Source organism: Cervus canadensis, chromosome 2, assembly GCF_019320065.1.
Source record: "Cervus canadensis isolate Bull #8, Minnesota chromosome 2, ASM1932006v1, whole genome shotgun sequence".
In the NCBI taxonomy this organism is placed as follows: domain Eukaryota; kingdom Metazoa; phylum Chordata; class Mammalia; order Artiodactyla; family Cervidae; genus Cervus; species Cervus canadensis.
In genome coordinates this window covers 19,377,311-19,396,773 of record NC_057387.1, presented here as the reverse complement: position 1 = coordinate 19,396,773, position 19,463 = coordinate 19,377,311, and the positions used below count along the sequence as shown (strand labels likewise).

The following is a 19,463-nucleotide window of genomic DNA, read 5'->3' as shown; positions in this document are numbered from 1 at the left end:
ACTTGCTCTGGTTCTCTTCCAGGCCCTTAATGTGCATTTCCTCATTTCAACAACCGTATGTTGTTGTTCCTCAGTTGCTCAGTTGTGTCCAACTCTTTGCTACCCCCATCGACTGCAGCACGCCAGGCTTTCCTGTCCTTCACTATCTCTTGGAGTTTGCTCAGCTCAAACTCATGTCCATTGAGTTGCTGAAATGAGGCAGGATATAATTTTACAGACAGGGAAATGGAGGGTGTGGAGGTGAGCTCACTTACCCAGCATCACAGAGTGATGAAGGGATGGTGCAGGAATGGAACCCAGGCCCCAAAGCCCATGATGCACTTGTCTCACAGCTTCAAATACCTGTCTGTGACCTGAGGCAAAGATCCCAAGAAGTACCTAGCAGGCCGGAGCAGTGACTCCTATCAAGCAGAAAGTGGATACATTAGCCCTTGGTCTCTCAGTTTTCTAGATTCCACTCGGTAAACTGCTTTCCTGCTGGGGTTCACACAGGTGTTGTCTTTAACTTCACAACATATGGGCCATTTGCTTCTAGGCGGCTACCTGCAACCTCATCCTCATGACATTCTACCTATAAACTTGCTCACTTTCCAGTCTAGATCTGGCCTCAGGCCAGAGCTGTTCTATGAGAGGACAAGGATGAGTGAATCCCCACAACTCACCCCCCACTTACGCCCCATACTTCTGCCTTTTCTTCAACTGCCCCAAACTAAGAAGAGACAGAAAGAGAAGTAACATGTGTGGCGCTGGAGGGACTATCTGTGGACATTGTTTCAAGAAAAAAACATATCTCTTGGCTTGGTAAGAGATCAGGGATGGGACTTACTCAGGATTCTGAGCCAAGTCTGCAGCATATGAAATCTCAAACAGAGACATGGGTGTGTGTGTCTGTGTGTGTGTGTGTCTGTGTGTGTGATCAGAGATGGGATGAGGTGTGCACAAGGAGGAAGGTTACCAGAGTTGGAATTAACACTGTGAATTTTCCCCTGAGCTGCTCACTGTGGCTTTGCAACAATTTCTGGGTCAGGACAGAAAGATAGAAGGTTGGGTTTAAACCAAAAGTCACCTCCAGAGTGATTTACTGACAGCTGGGATCTCCTGAGATGTGGGGATTGGGGGGACTAGGAAGGCTTCCCCTTCCTGGCATCTTTCCCTTCACACAAACAGGGAAGACAACATTCATTGCTTGTCACTGCTTGCTGCTGTCCTGCCTCCCTCAAGGCTGCAGCCAGTTTTTTCTCCAGAGAAGCATCAGGCAAGTCAGGTTGAATGATGGGGATGAAGACGACACAGGGTTCTTCTGAGGAATCAGAACAACATCTGGGCAAAGATTCTCCAGGCCCTTTGATGGCAAAACGAAGGCAGCCACCTGAGACAGAAAAGGGGGCTCCTAATTTGTATGAACACAGATTTTTCAGACATCATACTGCTTCAAACAGCAGGAAAGGTACAAAGGAGAGGTAGTTCTGTTAGCTAATGAAGTTCACTAACCTCTCTTCTGAGCAGAAGAGGCCTCAGTAATAAAATGCAGAATAAATAGGAAATGACAACAACAGGATCACTTACCTTCAAGCCAAACAAGAGGAAACAGCATTAGTTTCTTCTAAAATAATCAAGTTACTGTTCAAATGTTTATGGCAGCATGAAGAGAAGAGAGAAAGAAAATAACTTAAGGCAGAAGAGTGGAGCTGACAGGTTAATAGGGATTGGGGGAAGCCTTCTAGTTTTAGAGATAAAAAGACATTTAGGAAAATATCCTCAGTTAGGAGGGGGCTGTGGCGATGAGAATGTGGTAAGGGAAAAGTCCCATCATTCCTTCAGTGCATCCCCATCCCGTCTGTATTATCAGATCTTTAAAATATATGAATGTAATACAAGGTGTCTCGCTTCTTCAGGGTTGGACTCTTCAGTAGCTTGAGTCCCTCTCTGATTTTCAGGGTCTGCATTGTCTTTTCCTTCTCCTGCTAAAATTTCAAAGGCTTTCGCAGCCTTGGCTGCTTGAGTTTGTGACTGAAGCAATTCCCACTCTTGGCCAAGCAAACCTCATTCCCTTTTCCAAATTTGAGAACTTGAGCAGCCCTGGCTCAAGCTCCCACCTCTTAGATTCTCCCCTCTCTGGCTCCTCTTTCAGTCTACCTTCCCGAGTAGTCGGCTTCCTCTTGCTCCTCATAAATGGGGTTGCATCTTCTCTTTACTCAAAGATGACTACCGGATACCTGTTTCTAACCTGCTGTTTCTCCTGACCTCCTTTTCGGTGGTGCCTCTCCTCCCTCAGTCCTCCTCACCAGTAAAGAGGATCACTGTGAACTGGCCCAGGCCCAGACTGCAATCACACCGTTTCTCTCATGTCTCAGATCCAACCCAACTGCAAAGCCCTACTGGCGCTCGCTCACTCACGTCCGTTTCTCCATCTCACCGCCATCAACACTGCCCAGGTTCTCCTCACCCGCCGGAGATCTGGTTTCCTCCCCACCCATCTCCACACCTCCCCTCCTGTTCTCCAGAGAAGCCATCCATCTTCTACAAATTCACTCACAGAAATCTACTCTGCCTTGCTCATCTGCCAAGTCCCCACCACCCTAGTCAGTGCCCAGAACATGAGGAGGAGCTCAGCAAATAAGAAATAACTGCTGGACACCTGTATCTAGATTTCTCACACACGCCTAAATTGTACCAGGTCCAAAGCTAAAATATTTTCTTTCCCAAAGTTTCACATCTTAAATATATCCATTTGTCACTGAGCCACGAAACCTTGAGAATCTTTTACTACTCTCTCAAGTAAACTCAATGCTTAATGCTGAATCATAAATGATTTTACTTCCATAATTTTTTCATATTCATTTCCCTCATTTCAAGTTATTACTGCATCCACTTACTAATCAAGACAGTCTCCTACTAACTGATCCCTCTGTATGTTTTCTGCAACATCAAAGTTTCTCAACTGCAGCTGATAAAAGAGGAAACTTTATTTTTTGGCCATGCTGTGCAGTTTTTGAGGTCTTAGTTCTCCAATGAGGGACTGAACCTGGGTCCTCAGCAATGAGAGCGTGGAGTCCTAACCAGTGGATCACTGGGGAAATTCTTTTTTTAAAAATGTAGAGATTTTATCTGGCATTCACGGCTCTTCAGAAGTTTATCTTCTGTTTTATTCCTATACACACCTTAAGTTCTAATCAAATAGAACTGTTTGTTGTTGTCTAGACAAGTATTTGATAACTTCCAACCCATGTATTTTCATTCCCAATTACTAGTGTTGGCACATAACAGCTCAATGAAGTTCACCAAATGCCTTCTTGTTGAAATCCTGCTCCTTCTAAACAGTTCACTTTAAACACTATTTTCTTCATCAAGATTTCTTTAACTGCTTTCATCCAAAGATCTTTCTCCCATCTTTTCTAGTCCTTTTGCCACTTAACCCTTTCACAGCTGGGGATCACGGTCATTCGTCCAAGAGCCTGAAAGTTAGTAGAGTTTCTTACTTTGCTTTTGTATCTATTGCAGTATCTAACACAATGCCCTGCACAACGTCGATAATCAGTAAATGTTTGACTTTACCTTCTGTATTCTAACTCTGGAGTTCCACTTTCTACTTCTCTGCGGATTCTTTCCTCATTAAAAAAAACTGTTCCCCCAATTAACACAGTAGTATTTGTTGTTCAGTTGCTCAGTCGTGTCCGACTCTTTGCAGTCCCACGGACTGCAGCACGCCAGGCCTCCCTGTCCCTCACCATTTTCGGAAGTTTGCCTAAGTTCATGTCCATTGCACTGGTGATGCCAGCCAGCCACCTCATCCTCTGACACCCTCTTCTCCTTCTGCCCTCAATCTTTCCCAGGATCAGGGACTAATATTTACCGGATTTCAATTATTTAGTACTGACGGCTGAGTGAGAGACCCAAGCAATGTCTCTCCCCAAACTGCCAAACAAAATGTCAAACTACTCCTTGCTCTCATGGTCTCTAATCAAGGAGCAAAAGCATGTGGCTCGGGATTATAAAAATAAAACAGGAGGGTCTATAAAAATAATTTTAAAAATCCAACCAGACAAAAACGCTGAGCTTTTCAGAACAGATTCAGCCCAGAAACACACACACAGAGTAGAACAGGGATTCTAAAGTATAGGTACTCAGTCCATAGCACCTGAGATTCTTCTGCAAGAGCAAAAATCATGCAAGACCACATGTGTGCAGAGGAGGGACTCCGATCATTCAGAGTACACAGTACTGAGCTGGCACTCATTAGAGGTGATATGTACCTTTCACTTCAGATTCCAGAGGGAAGTTTCCTGTTACTTGAAAAGCGAAAAAGAAAATACATATTTCTGGGCCATGGGGACAGTGCTAAAACCTGTCCCAAGGGCTCTGCCAGACTCTATCTGCATCAGGCTGAGGGAGAGACGTCCTGTGAGTCTTAATGTGGAGCTTGAGTGAACTGGCACAACCAATCCTAAGAGCTGGAGAAGGAACTTTCTGGAAACACAACTGTGGACCAGGGGCCTCCCAGCTTCTTCTTTCTCCTTCTCTTTTTTCCACCTCTCCCCAACTCCTGCTCTCAAACAACTGCCTCACTAGTTGTGCAGGAGAGCCAGTTACATGTTCTCCCCATCTTCAGATGGATCATTCAAACTCAAATCTCAAACATTCTTCTTCACCTCTTCCCACACAACCCAAAGGATTTGTAGTCAAGGAAACCAAAGAATAGTTTCATCAATAAATCAATTTATTTAAAAGAATATGTTACAATTAATTACACTAAGTGACATTACCAAACAATTTTAGAGTGGTTAGCTCTAGAACAAGGAATGAAAGAAACACTGTTAGCCATTATGTGTCTGTGTATTTTCTCTTCACATTTCCTAAATCACAAATAAAAAATACAAGATACTGCAGTGAAAATACAATTAGAGTTTCTCTCAAATAAATTAAAAGTGTGCATGGTTTGGGGAAAACTGAAGCCCAGCTCACTGGCTTACAAAGGGGGCGTGATATAAAACTGGTGTCCAAGTTTAGCAGTTGGCCAGTGCCTCCACCCACATCACTCCCCTCTTCAATTCTGTTCCTCCCCAGAACCCTAAGCTTCCCACACATCCTAGATTACTGTTGAGGAGTGAGCTGACGCCACTGTGTAAATGAGTGAGGCTTGGTATGATGTGCTCAGGTTTAGGGGAAGAGGAAGGCAGGAGGCGAAACCGGAAGGTGGGGGACTGAAGATGCACACCCACCACCTCTCCTCTCTGAGTATTCAACAACATCACCCTCCCAAAGGGAAGCTAATGTGACACAGTGGATCTGGAAGGAACCTAGCGGGTATGCTGGGGCCCAACAGACCAAATGGTTTCTACTGCTCAATCAATCCAGAGAACACCAAGGAGAGAAGGGAGGGCACAGTTGTCCCTCTAGGTTTGGAGACTTTGGGTCACCCAGGATGCCATCCCCTTTAAGAAAACTGCCTTCCAGAGCCAGGTCCCCGAGTTGGCAAATTCTGAAATGAGAGACAGAGGTGTCACCTCCCATCAGAGCCCTATACTGCTGCTCCAAGCACTGGATTTGGAGGTACAAGAAGGAGTGACCCAAAGCTACTGGCCTGGGCAAAGGATGAAACCAGATGGGCCAGGTGTGGGGATGCTGCACATTTACCCAATTCCCCCCCGAGAGCTGTCCAGGCCCGGGCGCTGCCCTGAGCACGCACTTGTGCTGAGCTCAGACCTAGAGCAAGGGGAGGGGAGACGAATGGAGAGTAAAATTAAACCATAAAGAGCAGAAAACCCAAAGCATGGGCCAAGGGAAACTTTCTGCAGAGATCGGTTTCTCAGGGCCTGCATTTTCTCCTGACCCATAGAAACTCTGAGCTTTGATCAAAGAGGACAGGAACTCTCTGTGGGGGTGAAAGGAGAGACCGGGGCGAGCCTGCTGGCTTTGCTGTGGGCAGAGCAGGGAGCAGGGGGACCTCTCCATTTCCCGAAGACAAACTGCAAAAAAAAGACTGAGGAGAAGCCTCCTTGAGCAGAACCCAGGACTGAGAAAGATAGCGGGGATTCGAGAAAGGAAGTGCAGAGTAAGAGGGAAAGGGTATCACACGAACACTGCTTCATGCAAAGAAGAGCTTGACCCTAGGAGCTGCACAGCCCCAGCGACCTCTGCCTCCATCGCAGGACACCTGCTGTGAGTGGAGAGAAAGCCTTCCTCTGGGCCTTCCCTCCTTCCCCGTCTCCCCAAGCTGGGGCTTTGTTAATGGAACAGCCTCAAGTAGGGGCTGGCCCTCAACATATTCTCCCAACAGGCTAACCATCCAATAGGCCCCACCCAATCTCCAAGTGCCACGTGAGTGCCAGGTCAGGGCAGGAGGGAGGGAGCAGCGTCTACACACGCTAAGAGCACCCCCGCTGCTCTCACATCTGGAGGGCAGCCTTTGGGCTTCCCATGGACTCCAGGATTTGTTCATTCCTCTCCCACTCTGACAGAATAGGAGCAAAACTACTATTTTTAAAGTGTGAACAGAGCTGGGGCCAAAAACCTCTTCAGCTCCTTGGAGTGGGCAATCAACATACCTTCTTCCCATGGTCCTCTGGCTCATTATTAAATTCATTTATGCCAGAAGAAGTTAATTCTGTCCCAAAGCCTCCAAAGCAGGGCTCACTCTCTGCGACTTTAAACACAGCTTCCTTACAGGTTGTTCTCTGTGATCCCGCCTGGTTTGGAGAAGGCGAGGAAAGACAGGATGTCCTACATGATACCACACCCCCCGGGGCAAGTGCCTGCCAGGGTAACAGAGTGAGAGAGATAGTAAAGTGCCTCAGGACCATCTGCAGAAACAAGTTACAGAAAAAGAAACTTCAAACCACCCCAACACTGCTCAGTGACTACAACCAACTATGGTTGCCTCCCAGTTAGACAAAGCAAAAGATGCCACTCTGTGAAGGCTTTTGTTCAGAAGGTAGAGAAGGAAAAAAGTAAAAGAGGCTCAAAGATGTGTTTCAGATGCATCAGAGCCTGACTAAGAGCTCTTTGGAGCCTGGGGGTTGAGAATGTCGCTCCTGCTGCTCTCACATCAGGAGGGCAGCCTTTGAGAGAGCGACATTCTCAACCCCCAGTCAGCCCTGGCCCCAGACCCAGGGATGCAGTTCTTAGGTCTCAAAAGGTCTAACTGCAAGGTCAGATGAAGCGCTCTTTTACGGGGCAAAAATATTTTCCTTCAGTATCCTTTTAATTAAAAGTTGAGATCCAACCCAAATCAACCATATTCCTACTGTCCCTTCCTGGGTCCTCAGCTGGCTTAGATGGGTTATGGTTTTGCTTGGCTCAGATCACTGACCATTCCAAGTGTCCCCAAGGCCTTGGGGGATATGGTCAGGTCCTTCCCCAACACGGTTGTTTAAGGAAGTCACAGAGAACCTAATAGTTACGGTGTTACTGGTCGGGAACACAGTAGGAAGAAGCTTACGTACATACTGCCTTTCTTCTTTCCTCCCCTACCTAAGTCCAATCTTTGTGCCTAAAGGTATCAGCTTTGACTCTGGTCCCGAGGACAATCCCTGCTTTACGAACAGCAGAGAAATGGGCAGTCATGACCACCAAGCGTTTCAGGGGTCTGTGGCATCAACCTCCTGAGCCCCCCACCCTTCATTCTAGGCCTGCTGAGGGAAAGCGTAAGGGGGCCCTTGGGAAGCGGGAAGAGGTGGAATGTGGCTAAAAGCCGTGAGTGGAAGAGAGAGAAATGGACCAGGAATGCTGTCTTGGGATCAAGAGACCACACCAAGTCTTCAGACTCTCCCTGCAGATCTGCAGCCCCACTGCCCTTGAGAAACACACTTCTTTCTCCTCCCCAGCAGCCTTTGGAAGATAAAGAAATTATGCGCCTTGCTCCTCAGACTCAATGGCAACCCATGATCCAAAATCTTCATTCAATACAAAAAAGGGGGGAAAACCCAAGCAGGTTGTAAACTTTTCGAGTCCTTCATGAGGAGAGGTATTTTCCCTGTAAAATTTTTTTTTTTCCTTTTTAAAGTTTGTTTCAAAATAAAGAGAGCAAGAGAGAAGTCATGAGTTCTAGTGAAAGGTGTGTAAAAACACAAGCTAAAAAAGGTACTGCCATCAATATGAAATTTAAAAAGAAATATATATATGTATATACGTGCAGCTAATTTGCGTATATATAATTTTTACATACATACATATATATGTCTGAACAGTGCAAATGGATGGAGTTCATAGTTCCAGTTCTAAAAATATAGTACAAGGAGAGTCTGTTGGTATGAGGCCCAGAGGAAAGGACAAAGATCCCTTTGGCGAATTGGTTGGGCTTATTTCTTTCTTTTCCTGTCTTAACTCAGCTGACTCCTGGTGCTGACCCATCTATTGTTCTCTACCAGCTCAATTACAGAGATACAAAACTCAGAGGAATTATTAATGACATTTAGTTTAGGGCTTTTGAGTATAATGACTTTTTTCCTTTTTCTCTTCTTCTGTGTTAATGGTTACTCTGTCTGACATGGGAGACGAAAAGGGTAAGAGGATGAGGGTGAAGAGAAGGGAACAGGGTAACGAGAGGCTAGGTGGCCACATCCCTCTGCTGTGACCTCGCCATCTGGAAAATGTTCTGAAAGGAAAAAAAAACAAGAGTTACTGGGAAGCCTCAGGTGTCTTCATCTCCTCCCATCCAGAGACAACCCCTCACACAGAAAATGTACGACTGGATGACTCGACATGATGGGCCTCTTCACTGGACACAACTTTCCATCAAGAATCACAGCCTTTTAGAGCTGGAAGGGACCCAGGATATTACTCATCCGGCTCAGTCTTTCAGCCTCACAGATAAGAAAAGATGAGAAAACTAAAATCCAGGGAGGCCGATTTGAACAGAATCACAGAAAGAAAAATGGCTAGGAGAGAATCCAGATCTGATCCCCAGGGCCATGTGTTCTTCCTACAAAACCAAGAATATGAATGCTCATATTCCTTACTTTACTTTCTGAACCTCAAAAACATCTTCTTGAAGAGTAAGCATTTAATTATTCAGAATCTTTTAAATTCTGTTCCATCACTAGCACATACAGACAGCAGGAAAGCAGCAGCAAAAACCATACACACACACACTCTTGGTTATCCTACACACTCTTTAACGTCTCATCTAGTCAGAAGGACTAAAGCTAAGTACAACTGCCCTTCTGGATCAGGAACAACATGGAGGGCGACTGATAAAAATATAGGTAGAGGAGGGTCCATGAAGTCACAGGAGATGAACAGCCTGTGGCCAACAGCCACCCTCTTGACAAGGGAAACAGGGCTTTTTTGCACAGTCTGGTTTAGCATCCAAGGCTAATGACCTCTCTGGAAGAGTATCCTGGCTCACGTGGGATAACTGGTCTCTAACTAATATTCCTAGAAGAGAATCCTGGCTCATATGGGATGACTAGTCTCTAACTAATACTCCTAGAAGAGCGTCCTTACTCATGTGGGATGACCGGTCTCTAACTAATACTCCTAGAAGAGCATCCTGGCTCACATGGGATGACCGGTCTCTAACTAATACTCCTAGAAGAGCGTCCTGGCTCACGTGGGATGACCCATCTCTAATACTCCTAGGAGAGCATCCTGGTTCACGTGGGATGACTAGTCTGTAACTAATACTCCTAGAAGAGCGTCCTTACTCATGTGGGATGACTAGTCTCTAACTAATACTCCTATAAGAGCGTCCTGGCTCACGTGGGATGACCGGTCTCTAACTAATACTCCTAGAAGAGCGTCCTGGTTCACGTGGGATGACCGGTCTCTAACTAATACTCCTAGAAGAGTATCCTGGCTCACGTGGGATGACCAGTCTCTAACTAATACTCCTAGAAGAGCGTCCTGGCTCACGTGGAATGACTGATCTCTAACTAATACTCCTAGAAGAGTGTCCTGGTTCACGTGGGATGACCGGTCTCTAACTAATACTCCTAGAAGAGCATCTTGGCTCATGTGGGATAACTGGTCTGTAACTAATATTCCTAGAAAGATGGAGGTGAGGGTCCCAGGTATTTGGATACAGGAGTGTACATTTTAAACAAACAAAGATGAAAAGGTCAATTCAAGATTGTTTAGAATTACCTCTTTTCTCCACTTGAGCTCGCAGAACACCCTCTCGAAGCATTCATGCATGTAATTAAACTGGAAAAAGACAAAGCAACGTTCACTGCCGTCTCCAGACCAGGCATCACAAAACCATGCCTCTGAACTCCTGCCCAGAGTCACCTTCCAAACTTGCTCAGCCTGAGAAAACCCTTAAGAGACTCCATAAAACCCAGGCCTGGCTCATCTACTATTCTCTGGCTCCTTCTAGTGGTAATTGTGAGTGAAGAGGAAAGTGAAACTGTTAATCCTACTTGGGCTTAAAGGAAAGACAGAAGAACCTAGGGATCTAGAATTCAAACAGGTTCAGATCTCAAAGACTGTTTATCCCTACAGCTCCATTTACACATTTAGCTTTAGGAGAACTTTAAGCCCAATCTACTTTCCCCAAGCATGCTTCCCCAACCATCACTCACATATGGTGTGAAGATTTTAACCCATCGAGGCTTCTTCTCTCCTCGTGCATATTCAAAACAGAAGGCCATTCCTTCTTCATCTGTATCCCATCGCTGCATCTCATCCCATTCAAATGCTATTACCTGGTTCTGAACAATCGAGAGCATAAGTTTGAGAATCCTGGGGAGCTTAGGTAAGATGGTTCTGAACCAGGCAGCGGAAAAGAAATGTAGAGATGTCTACAGCATTTCATGGAAAAGACTGACAGAAGAATAAAAGTCCATGTAAACAGCCAGCGAAGGTGAGGAGCAGTGTGCACCCAGAGCCTATGCATCCCAGTCAAAACAGTTTTGATTTCACTCTCCCCCACCCCAAGTAGGAACTAAAACATAGCAAGTGAGCATCAAAGCACTCCCGGTGTCCCTGGCCCTGCCCCTGGCCAGGCGCCTGCTCGGTGAACTCTCACCTCCAGCTGTCCTTCTTCAGTGCAGGCATGCAATTTAAAGTGCGTGATGCTGATGGCTGTGATAACATGCCCCTTCCTCCTGGAGTCGCAGGCACAGTGGGGGAAGATAATTTCATTGTAGCCCTCACAAGTCCTTAGCATGTTGAGGTACTAGGGAAAAAAAAAAAAGGGAAAGAGAAACAGTGCTCCCCTGGAACTATACCATCCTCAAGAGCTGCTGAGAAGGCACAAAAGAACCAAGAAAATCCTCACAACCTATAGACTGTGCCTCTGGGCTCACATCCAGACAGGATGTGGGACAGGACTCCTGGATGATCCTTCATCCTCCTTCTAACTTTCACCTCCATACTTCAACCCTTGTCTCTTTCTCTACTTAAAAAAGATACATAAATGAAGCCAGAAGAGAGACTGCAACCAAGACTCAGAGGAGGGAACTCATAATGCCATTTAGTCCAGCCCTCTATTTTCACTGTACCTAAGGGATGAAATCAAATCTATCTGAGAACTAATGTTTCTCGTGCCCTCTCCAATCAAAAGTTAGAGTGATCTCAGTGATGAGGATGAAACCACCCAAATCTCATATTCATAAAAGGTTTAAGCTGAGAGAAACTTAAAAGTTAGTCACTTTATAGAAACCCAGGATAATATGAGACTTGCTTAATGTTACATGTAATAATAAGTGGTACAACCAGGATTACAAATCAGGTTTAATTTCTAGGCCTCTGATCCTTTTTCTCTATTACCGACTAGTCCCCTTCAGCCCCACTGTCCCCTGGGTCTCCAACATACAGGCCTCCTTAAAAAGCATCTGGACCCAAATCAAGTGACCGATGTGACCCTCACAGGTACAATGCTCCCCAGAGAGCTCTCTGAACTCTTGACTCTTCTCCTCCACAGTTAAGGCTAGCCTCTCTCTTCCTTAACACTACTTTGCATTGAGTGGGGACAGAGTAAAAGAGAAGTAGCGGGAAGGAAAGTAGGAGAGAAACAGAAAAGATAATGAGAACAAAAGACGACGCATGGACTCTGACCTGGGAAACAAGCCAACAGTCTTGCATCTGTGTGACACCACCACCTGCATGTCACACAGAAGAACAGGCAGAGTGGCAATGTGCGCAGAGAGTCAGAAGACAAAGATGGAGCCCCCAGCTGATTTCAACTAGATGGGTAAGGAAGTTAGAATACACTGGAGAGCTGCCTTCTGCCTCACCAAGAGAAGAGATACAGGCACAAAAAAGACCCTGATTTGTAATCCTGGTTGTGTAGAGCTCTCTGTTCTCCCAAACTTCCTGCGGAGGGTCAAACTAGATCTAATATTGGAATCAAGGCCTGAGAGGAACCGTGGGAACCAACTCTCCCAAATTTCAAGGGCAGCAATTCTCAAGCACCTGAAGTTTCAGCCTCATTAGGGTGCTTCTGTAAAAATCTACAAAGATTTCTAGATCCTACCCCTAGAGATTCTGGCTTAGTGTATGTGAGGTGGAGTCCAGAAATATGCACTTGAAGCAGGCTTCACAAGTGATTCCTGTGTAACTGAGCTGGGGACTATACTTTGAGAAACACTGACCTCCACATATATCACCTTATGTGAAATCATTAAAAATTATGTTGACAAACACAAACCCAGAAACTTCTATTTGTCAGTTCAATAATGGCAAGACATAAGATACACACATTCACTGTTTGAAAGGGAATAAAAAGAGAGAGAAAAAAAAAAACAAGTCTTGTATACATTATGTTCTCAACCATACAAATTTGAGATTCAATCTAACTTTGTAAATAAGTAAAAAACAAAAACATTTTGATCATATTGGGTATTACAAACTATGGCAAAGGTATGAGCTATCCTCTGTATGTGGGGAGCAAAGCAACTTACACAAAGCTTATTTATTTGTTAAGAACTTTGTGATGTTTCCTCAAGACTCTACTTGATAGCAAGCAATCCTAATATCCCCAATTTACAAGAAAGAAACTGAAAGTGAGAAGTTTGTGAATGGCTGAAAGTCTCACAGTTATCTGGCAAAATATCATAGTGATCGGGCCTAATCTTAGGCCTATCAACATGCTACGCTGTTACACATAATGGTATCAAGACCCACGGGCTCTGAGGGATCCATCTGAGGTGGAAGTTTCAGTGTACTGACCATGACCACTGTCTAGGCTAATCTCTCTGAACACTAACACCTGAATAAAATCCAAACTTTTTTGGGGAGGTAGGAGGTCTTTAAAATCAGGCTGCAATATTATGTAGCCAGTACAAAACAGTACACTGGCACTAGGCTTTCAAGAGAACAGAATTCCATAAACGTTTAAGCACATTTTATATTTACACTCAGTTAAGATGACCCACGGGGAAACGTATCAACGTACGAACTGCACTTGCGTTCTTCACCTTGTATGACAAGATACAAACATGAGTCTAAGAAATAACTTCATACTAGATTACTACGTTTGTTAAACTCAGACTTGCTATATTTTGCCACAGAACAGCTCAAACCTATTTATTTCTCTAGCACCTTGCATTGTACCTGGCACATACCTGGTGTTCAACAAATATTTTTTGTAAATGTATAAATGGAAGATAGTGCATTTAGAGTGCTATATGTTCAAAGAAACAGTATGTACTCCACATTCAGAAGCTTTTATGAAATTGCTTTGATTCTATTGGTTTTGACAAAGCCAAAGAACTATTGCAGGGGTTAACAGCCCTTTTCACCAAAATATGCAGATGTTTTGGTCAGAATCATGCATTAATATATAGAAGACAATACCATTAAAGAAGAGGTGGAAGCTCAGTTTTAAAATCTTTGTCTCCCACACAGCAAAATTCCCTTAACCAAAATTCTGCCAAGACTTAATTCCATTTAAAAGATTTGGGGAATGTCTATTTCAGCCTGTTGGTATGCAGAACACTGGTAGATGGTTCCCTCTTTGTCATATGAGTGATAAAATAAATATCCCACCTAGATATAAGACTAGGAAGGAGCTAAATAAGTTCAGTGGCTAACTTGTTTGTGTTCTTATTCCAAACATTCCCTCCTAAAAACTGCTCAGAAAGTACAAAAGAAACTCAAGTGGCCTATTAGAATTATTACCAGTGCAATTACTGCCTTCTGTAAAAACTGTGCTCAACTGCTCAGCTGTATCGGACTCTTGGCAACTCTATGGACTGTGGCCCATCAGGCTCCTCTAACCATGGAATTTTCCAGGCAAGAATACTGGAGTGAACTGTGATTTCCTACTCCACTGTGTAGAAACTATATGAAAACTATTAGAAAAAACTATAATTGGAAAATTTTCAACTATATGAACTGGCCAGGAAAGAAGTTTTAAAATGATACTAGTAGAGTCTTTATAAATGTTCTTTATACATTTTATTTTTGACAAGTTTCATCCCTCCATTTATGGCATATATAAATTCAAAACTATTTCTGAAATATTCTAAGAATATCATAGTAGCCCTCTCCAACAGAACTTTCTGTGGTGATGAAAATGTTCCATATCTGAGCTGTCCAATACAATAGCTACTAGCGACTCACTCAATACCTGAAATGTGCATCTGAGGAACTGAATTTTAACTTTTATTTAAGTTAAATAAATTTAAAATTGAATTTAAGTAGCCACACGAGGCTAGTAGCTATGGAATCAAACAGCACAGCTCTAGGATATCACACTAACCAACAGCACTACTGAGCATAAACGTTCAAGCAACTGCAGAGATGGAAGTTGTGAAAACAAACGACTTTGCCACTGCTCAATCACAACTGAAATAATTTCTAATGTTAAACACCTAAATACTAATTCTCACAGAGCCTTATTTTTATCATATTAAATGTTTTGTACATCTTTATTTTAGGCCTTTTTATTATTAAAAAGAACATTGTTTAGTAATCACTAATAATAAAGTTATATACCCATATATAAAACAATAAGCTCTTTGTGTGCTAAATAGAGGAACACAATAGACTTTATGTCAAGCTCTCTACCCCCCTCCTTTTTTGTTTCTTTGGCAGCACCATGCGGCACTCAGAATCTTAGTTCCCCGACCTGGGATTGAATCCGTGCCGCTGCCTTGGGAGTGTGGAGTCTTAACTATTGGACTACTGGGTAAGTACCCCACTCCTTTTTAAATCAGTTAAGCCACTGACCAGGTTGCAACATCTTTCAAAAATGAGTAGAACAACAAATTTAAAAGATAAGAAGGGGAATTTTCAAAAAGCACATGAAAAGATGCTCAACATTTTTAATTATTAGATATGCAAATCAAAACTATAATGAGGCATCACCTCATACCAGTCAGAATAGCTATCATCAAAAAGTCTACAAATAACAAATGCTGGAAAGGGTGTGAGGAAAAGGGAATCCTCCAACACTGTTGGTGGGAATGTAAGCTGATGCAGCCACTGTGGAAAATAGTATGGAGATGCCTCATAACACTAAAAATAGAATTCCCATATGATCCAGCAATCCCATTCCTGGGCATATATCCAGACAAAACTATAATTCAAAAAGAGATTATCATACTAAGTGAAGTAAGTCAGAAGCAGAAAGACAAATACTATATGATATCATTTACACGTGGAATCTAAAAAAAGGTTACAAATGGACTTTTCACAACTACTTATATGTGGAATCTAAAAAATAATACAAATGAATATATACAGAAAACAGAGATTCACAGACTTCAAAAACAAACTTATAATTTCCAAAGGGGAAAGGTGGGGATGGGGAGGACAAATCAGGAGTTTGGGATTAATACATACAAACTACTATATATAAAATAGATAATCAACAAAGACCTACTGTATAGCACGGAGAATTATATTCAATATTCTGTAATAAACCTATATGGGAAAACAATCTGAAAAAGAATGGATGTATGTACAACTGAATCACTTTGCTATATGCCTGAAACTAACACAACATTGTAAATCACCTGTTCTCCAATATAAAGTTAAATTAAATTTAAAAAGGGATAAGGGGCATTTTATAAAGAGATTATGGAACATAAACCTACCATGACCATTTTCCTTTGTTCATACAGCTTCTGTAATTGGTAGGATTTTTCCTCTGCTTTGATGTAACCTTTTTTGACATCATCAACAGCCTGTCACCAAAACAAAGGCAAGGAAGAAAGAAATGTAAAAATTATTATCAAGTACATTCTTGATAGAAATAAAGGGATACAGATTCATTTTCACAATAATTCCTATCCATCTGGACCATCATCATCATTGCCTGTGAACCCTGCAACTCTTATTGTAGGTCTGTCCTGTTAGATTTAAACTCAGGCTAATTTATACATGTGAAATAATTTCAGAACACTGAGAGACAGCACACAATACTGTATTAAAGATGATGATGAAGTAGCAAAAATGTGTGACTTAAATAGTAAGTGATACATGAAGCCAGAACAGGAAAGCTTACTGCTAACTGTAGTTATCAAGGAAGTCTTGGTTGGACCCCACAGGAGAGGCTGAATAGGAGAAACTTCAGGCTAAAGTCACGAAACAGAAATGGGTTTGAATTTAAATATATTCAGGAGACAGACCTGCCTGATCAGAATAAAGGATACATGTTAGTGGACAATGAAAAATAATTCTGGATGCATAAGTTAATAGAATATGAAGGATCCCAAAGAGCAGGCATAGGAATTTAGACTTAAGGACAGTAGAAAGCTAAAATAAATAAATAAAAAGTTGTTGTTTCAGAAAGATTGATCTCTACATGACTGTCAAATGATTTAAGCTAAGAAGAGAATGAAACAAGGAAGATCAATGATATTGTGGTACTTTTAGCATTAAGTGAAACAAGACCTTAGTCCAGCGGGGTAGCAACTGGAAGAGAGAAGTGATAAATCTGAGACCATGAATTTCCAGCGAGGATCTGATATAGAAATGAAGGTATCCAGATATAATAATAAACTATTCCTAGTTCAGCTGTATGAAACATACATCCCCCCTTCCCAACCTTACTCCACCTCTCCTCCACTCTAAGAAAAACCTTAAAAATTCAATGGAAGAGAAAACTGATCTTTGGGAGGGAAAAAAAAAAAAAGAAAAAGAACAAACAGAACCATTTGTCCAGAGCATTCAGGATCTACCCTCAGTGAGTTACTCCAAAGACAACCCTATGCAGACAGCAGGCAGGGAACCACCTGAATCTTTACCAGAAAACTGCCAATTTCCTTCAGGTAGAAATCATTCCCCATAGTCTTTTACAGGAAAACATTTGCCTATTAGAATGAATTCAGGATTGAAGTCAAGAGACGAGTTCAAATTCTAGCTGTCACCTACCCATATACATTTGAGTAAGTCACTTAAACCCTCTCATTCTGTAAACAAGAATAAAACCCATCTTGAAGGTAGACAACAAAACAAGATAAAAAATGTTAACAGCTTTGTAAATATATATAAATAGTTATTATTACTACCACTGATATTGGCTTCATTTGCCTGTTAAATTCTAAGAACCACACAAGGATATATCCTCCCTGGGACTGCCACTGGAGAGAGTACCCCAGTGTCTCCCCAACCCTAGCCATACAAGCGAGGATTCACTTAGGCAGAGAGATTATATTCACAGAAGGGATGCTCAATGAGAACTGCCACCAATGTCCTGAAGAACCTGAATACTATCACCAAAAGACTTGGCTGCTCCAGCTAGATCAAATTTAAATCAGACTGAAAAGTTGGGAGAGAAGTAAAGAGGGAAAACAAACAAATATTGGTTTATCAATTCAGTTTCTCCAATACCTAGAACTGTCCAACTAGTAACAGCACTTAAATACTTACTGATGACCATTTCCCCTGGGCAGAGGTGGGCCAGAGTGAACATCTACTCCAGCAACTCTAAGTGAACTATTTTCATGTGGGGCAGTAAAAATGTTCTCTCCTCACTCATTTCTAATCAAGATGATATTGCTTGATTGGCTGAGTGGAAAACATAAAATATGAGGACACTAGATTCCTTTTTCCCTTAATTGAAAAAAATCTATGAAATAAAAGAGATACATAGTTTTTAAAAATATGTATTACTAAGAGGCATCTAACCAAAACAAGTTTGATCACACAGCCTCATTCCAGATATTGTTAAGCACTGTAAGCAGTTTTTTGTAATATTCCTTTCATAATTCTAAATGTCATGCTTATGCTAATTCCTAACTTGTCAATTTTAGACAATGTTGACTTGCTGTGTTAAAAATAATAAGTTTTGGGCTTCCCTAGTGGCCCAGTGGTAAAGAATCCTCTTGCCAATGTAGAAGACATGGGTTCAACCCTTCATCCCAGAAGATCTCACATCCCTCGGAGCAACTAAGCCCATGTGCCACAACTACTGAATCCACATGCCACAACTACTGAAGCCTGCGTGCCCTCGAGGCCATGCTCCACAAAAAAGGAAGTCACCACACTGCAACTAGAAAGTAGCCTCCTGCTCACCTAACTAGAGAAAGTCCTTACACAGCAATGAAGACCCAGCACAGCCATAATAAATAAAATTATTTTTAAAAATAAATAAAAAGAGTTAAAAAAAAAGTTTTAGGGACTACCCTGGTGGTCCAGTGGTTGAGCATCCATGCTTCCACTGCAGAGGGCATTGGTTCAATCCCTGGTTGGGGAACTAGGATCCCACATACCATAATGTGCAGCCAAAAATAGTAATGTTTTAGCTTTCATATACCACTCCTACACTCTCTCTTCTTCCTCCAACATCTCAATAAAAATTAACTCAGTAATCAGTATTGAATACTGTACTCAACACATTATTATAAGCATGTAAACATTGTTCACAACTAAATCATGTGCTGTTACCAGGGCTTCCTTTCTTATATATTTTGTTTTCCTTTTAGGTTAACTGCCTTATGTTTGTAACTTTCCACATGCCTCTTACCAATTCTTCCACAATAACCAAACACCAAACTCCTGTTGACTCATTCAAACATTCGTTTTCTAAAAACTGTTGACCATTCTCATCTATTGTGTCTCAGCCTATTCTCTTCACAGGTTTATGCCTCTTAAAATCCATTATGATTATTCTAGTAAGCTTTCAAAAAGTAGTTTAAGTGTATGTTTAATCTGCCAGGTTTAGCCAGAAATTAAATACATCCTACTATGGATTTTGACTTTTATCAATTTTTAAGGAAATGGCACATAACTATCATTATTATCTAGTATTTCATCAATTCTAAGGTGCACAGTTTTCTCACATTTTATCATTCCTATAATTGGGATGCATCTTATAATCAATGATATATGTTGTTTAATTGGTAGCTTTTTTCTCTTAGCAGTACATAAAATACTAGTGCTTCTTACAACTGATGGCATCTTAGAACTGATGAGATGCCTGAGACAGTCCCACCAACAAAATATGATACAAAAAATCAACTAAAATTAAGTGAGCGAAAAATTTTAGTATTATTTTCCAAAAGGCACAATTGTTTACCTAGTCAATCATAAAATCATTTGAGCTGCTGTGCAATGCTAGGAATGTAAAATGG

At 42.2% G+C, this 19,463-nt stretch overlaps 1 protein-coding gene across 1 annotated transcript in view; it reads right to left on the bottom strand.

Annotated features, from left to right (window-relative positions):
* Positions 1–4,696: 4,696 nt before the first annotated feature.
* The window catches only part of SNX27 (sorting nexin 27), a 77,591-nt gene continuing 62,824 nt past the window's right edge, over positions 4,697–19,463 (bottom strand). The window contains exons 8-12 of the mRNA XM_043458366.1: positions 15,984–16,073; positions 10,967–11,116; positions 10,521–10,649; positions 10,084–10,143; positions 4,697–8,593 (exon numbers count right to left, since the gene is read on the bottom strand). Of these exons, the coding sequence (XP_043314301.1) occupies positions 8,546–8,593; positions 10,084–10,143; positions 10,521–10,649; positions 10,967–11,116; positions 15,984–16,073 (477 nt within the window). The 3' untranslated portion in view covers positions 4,697–8,545. The remainder of the gene's footprint in view (positions 8,594–10,083; positions 10,144–10,520; positions 10,650–10,966; positions 11,117–15,983; positions 16,074–19,463) is intronic.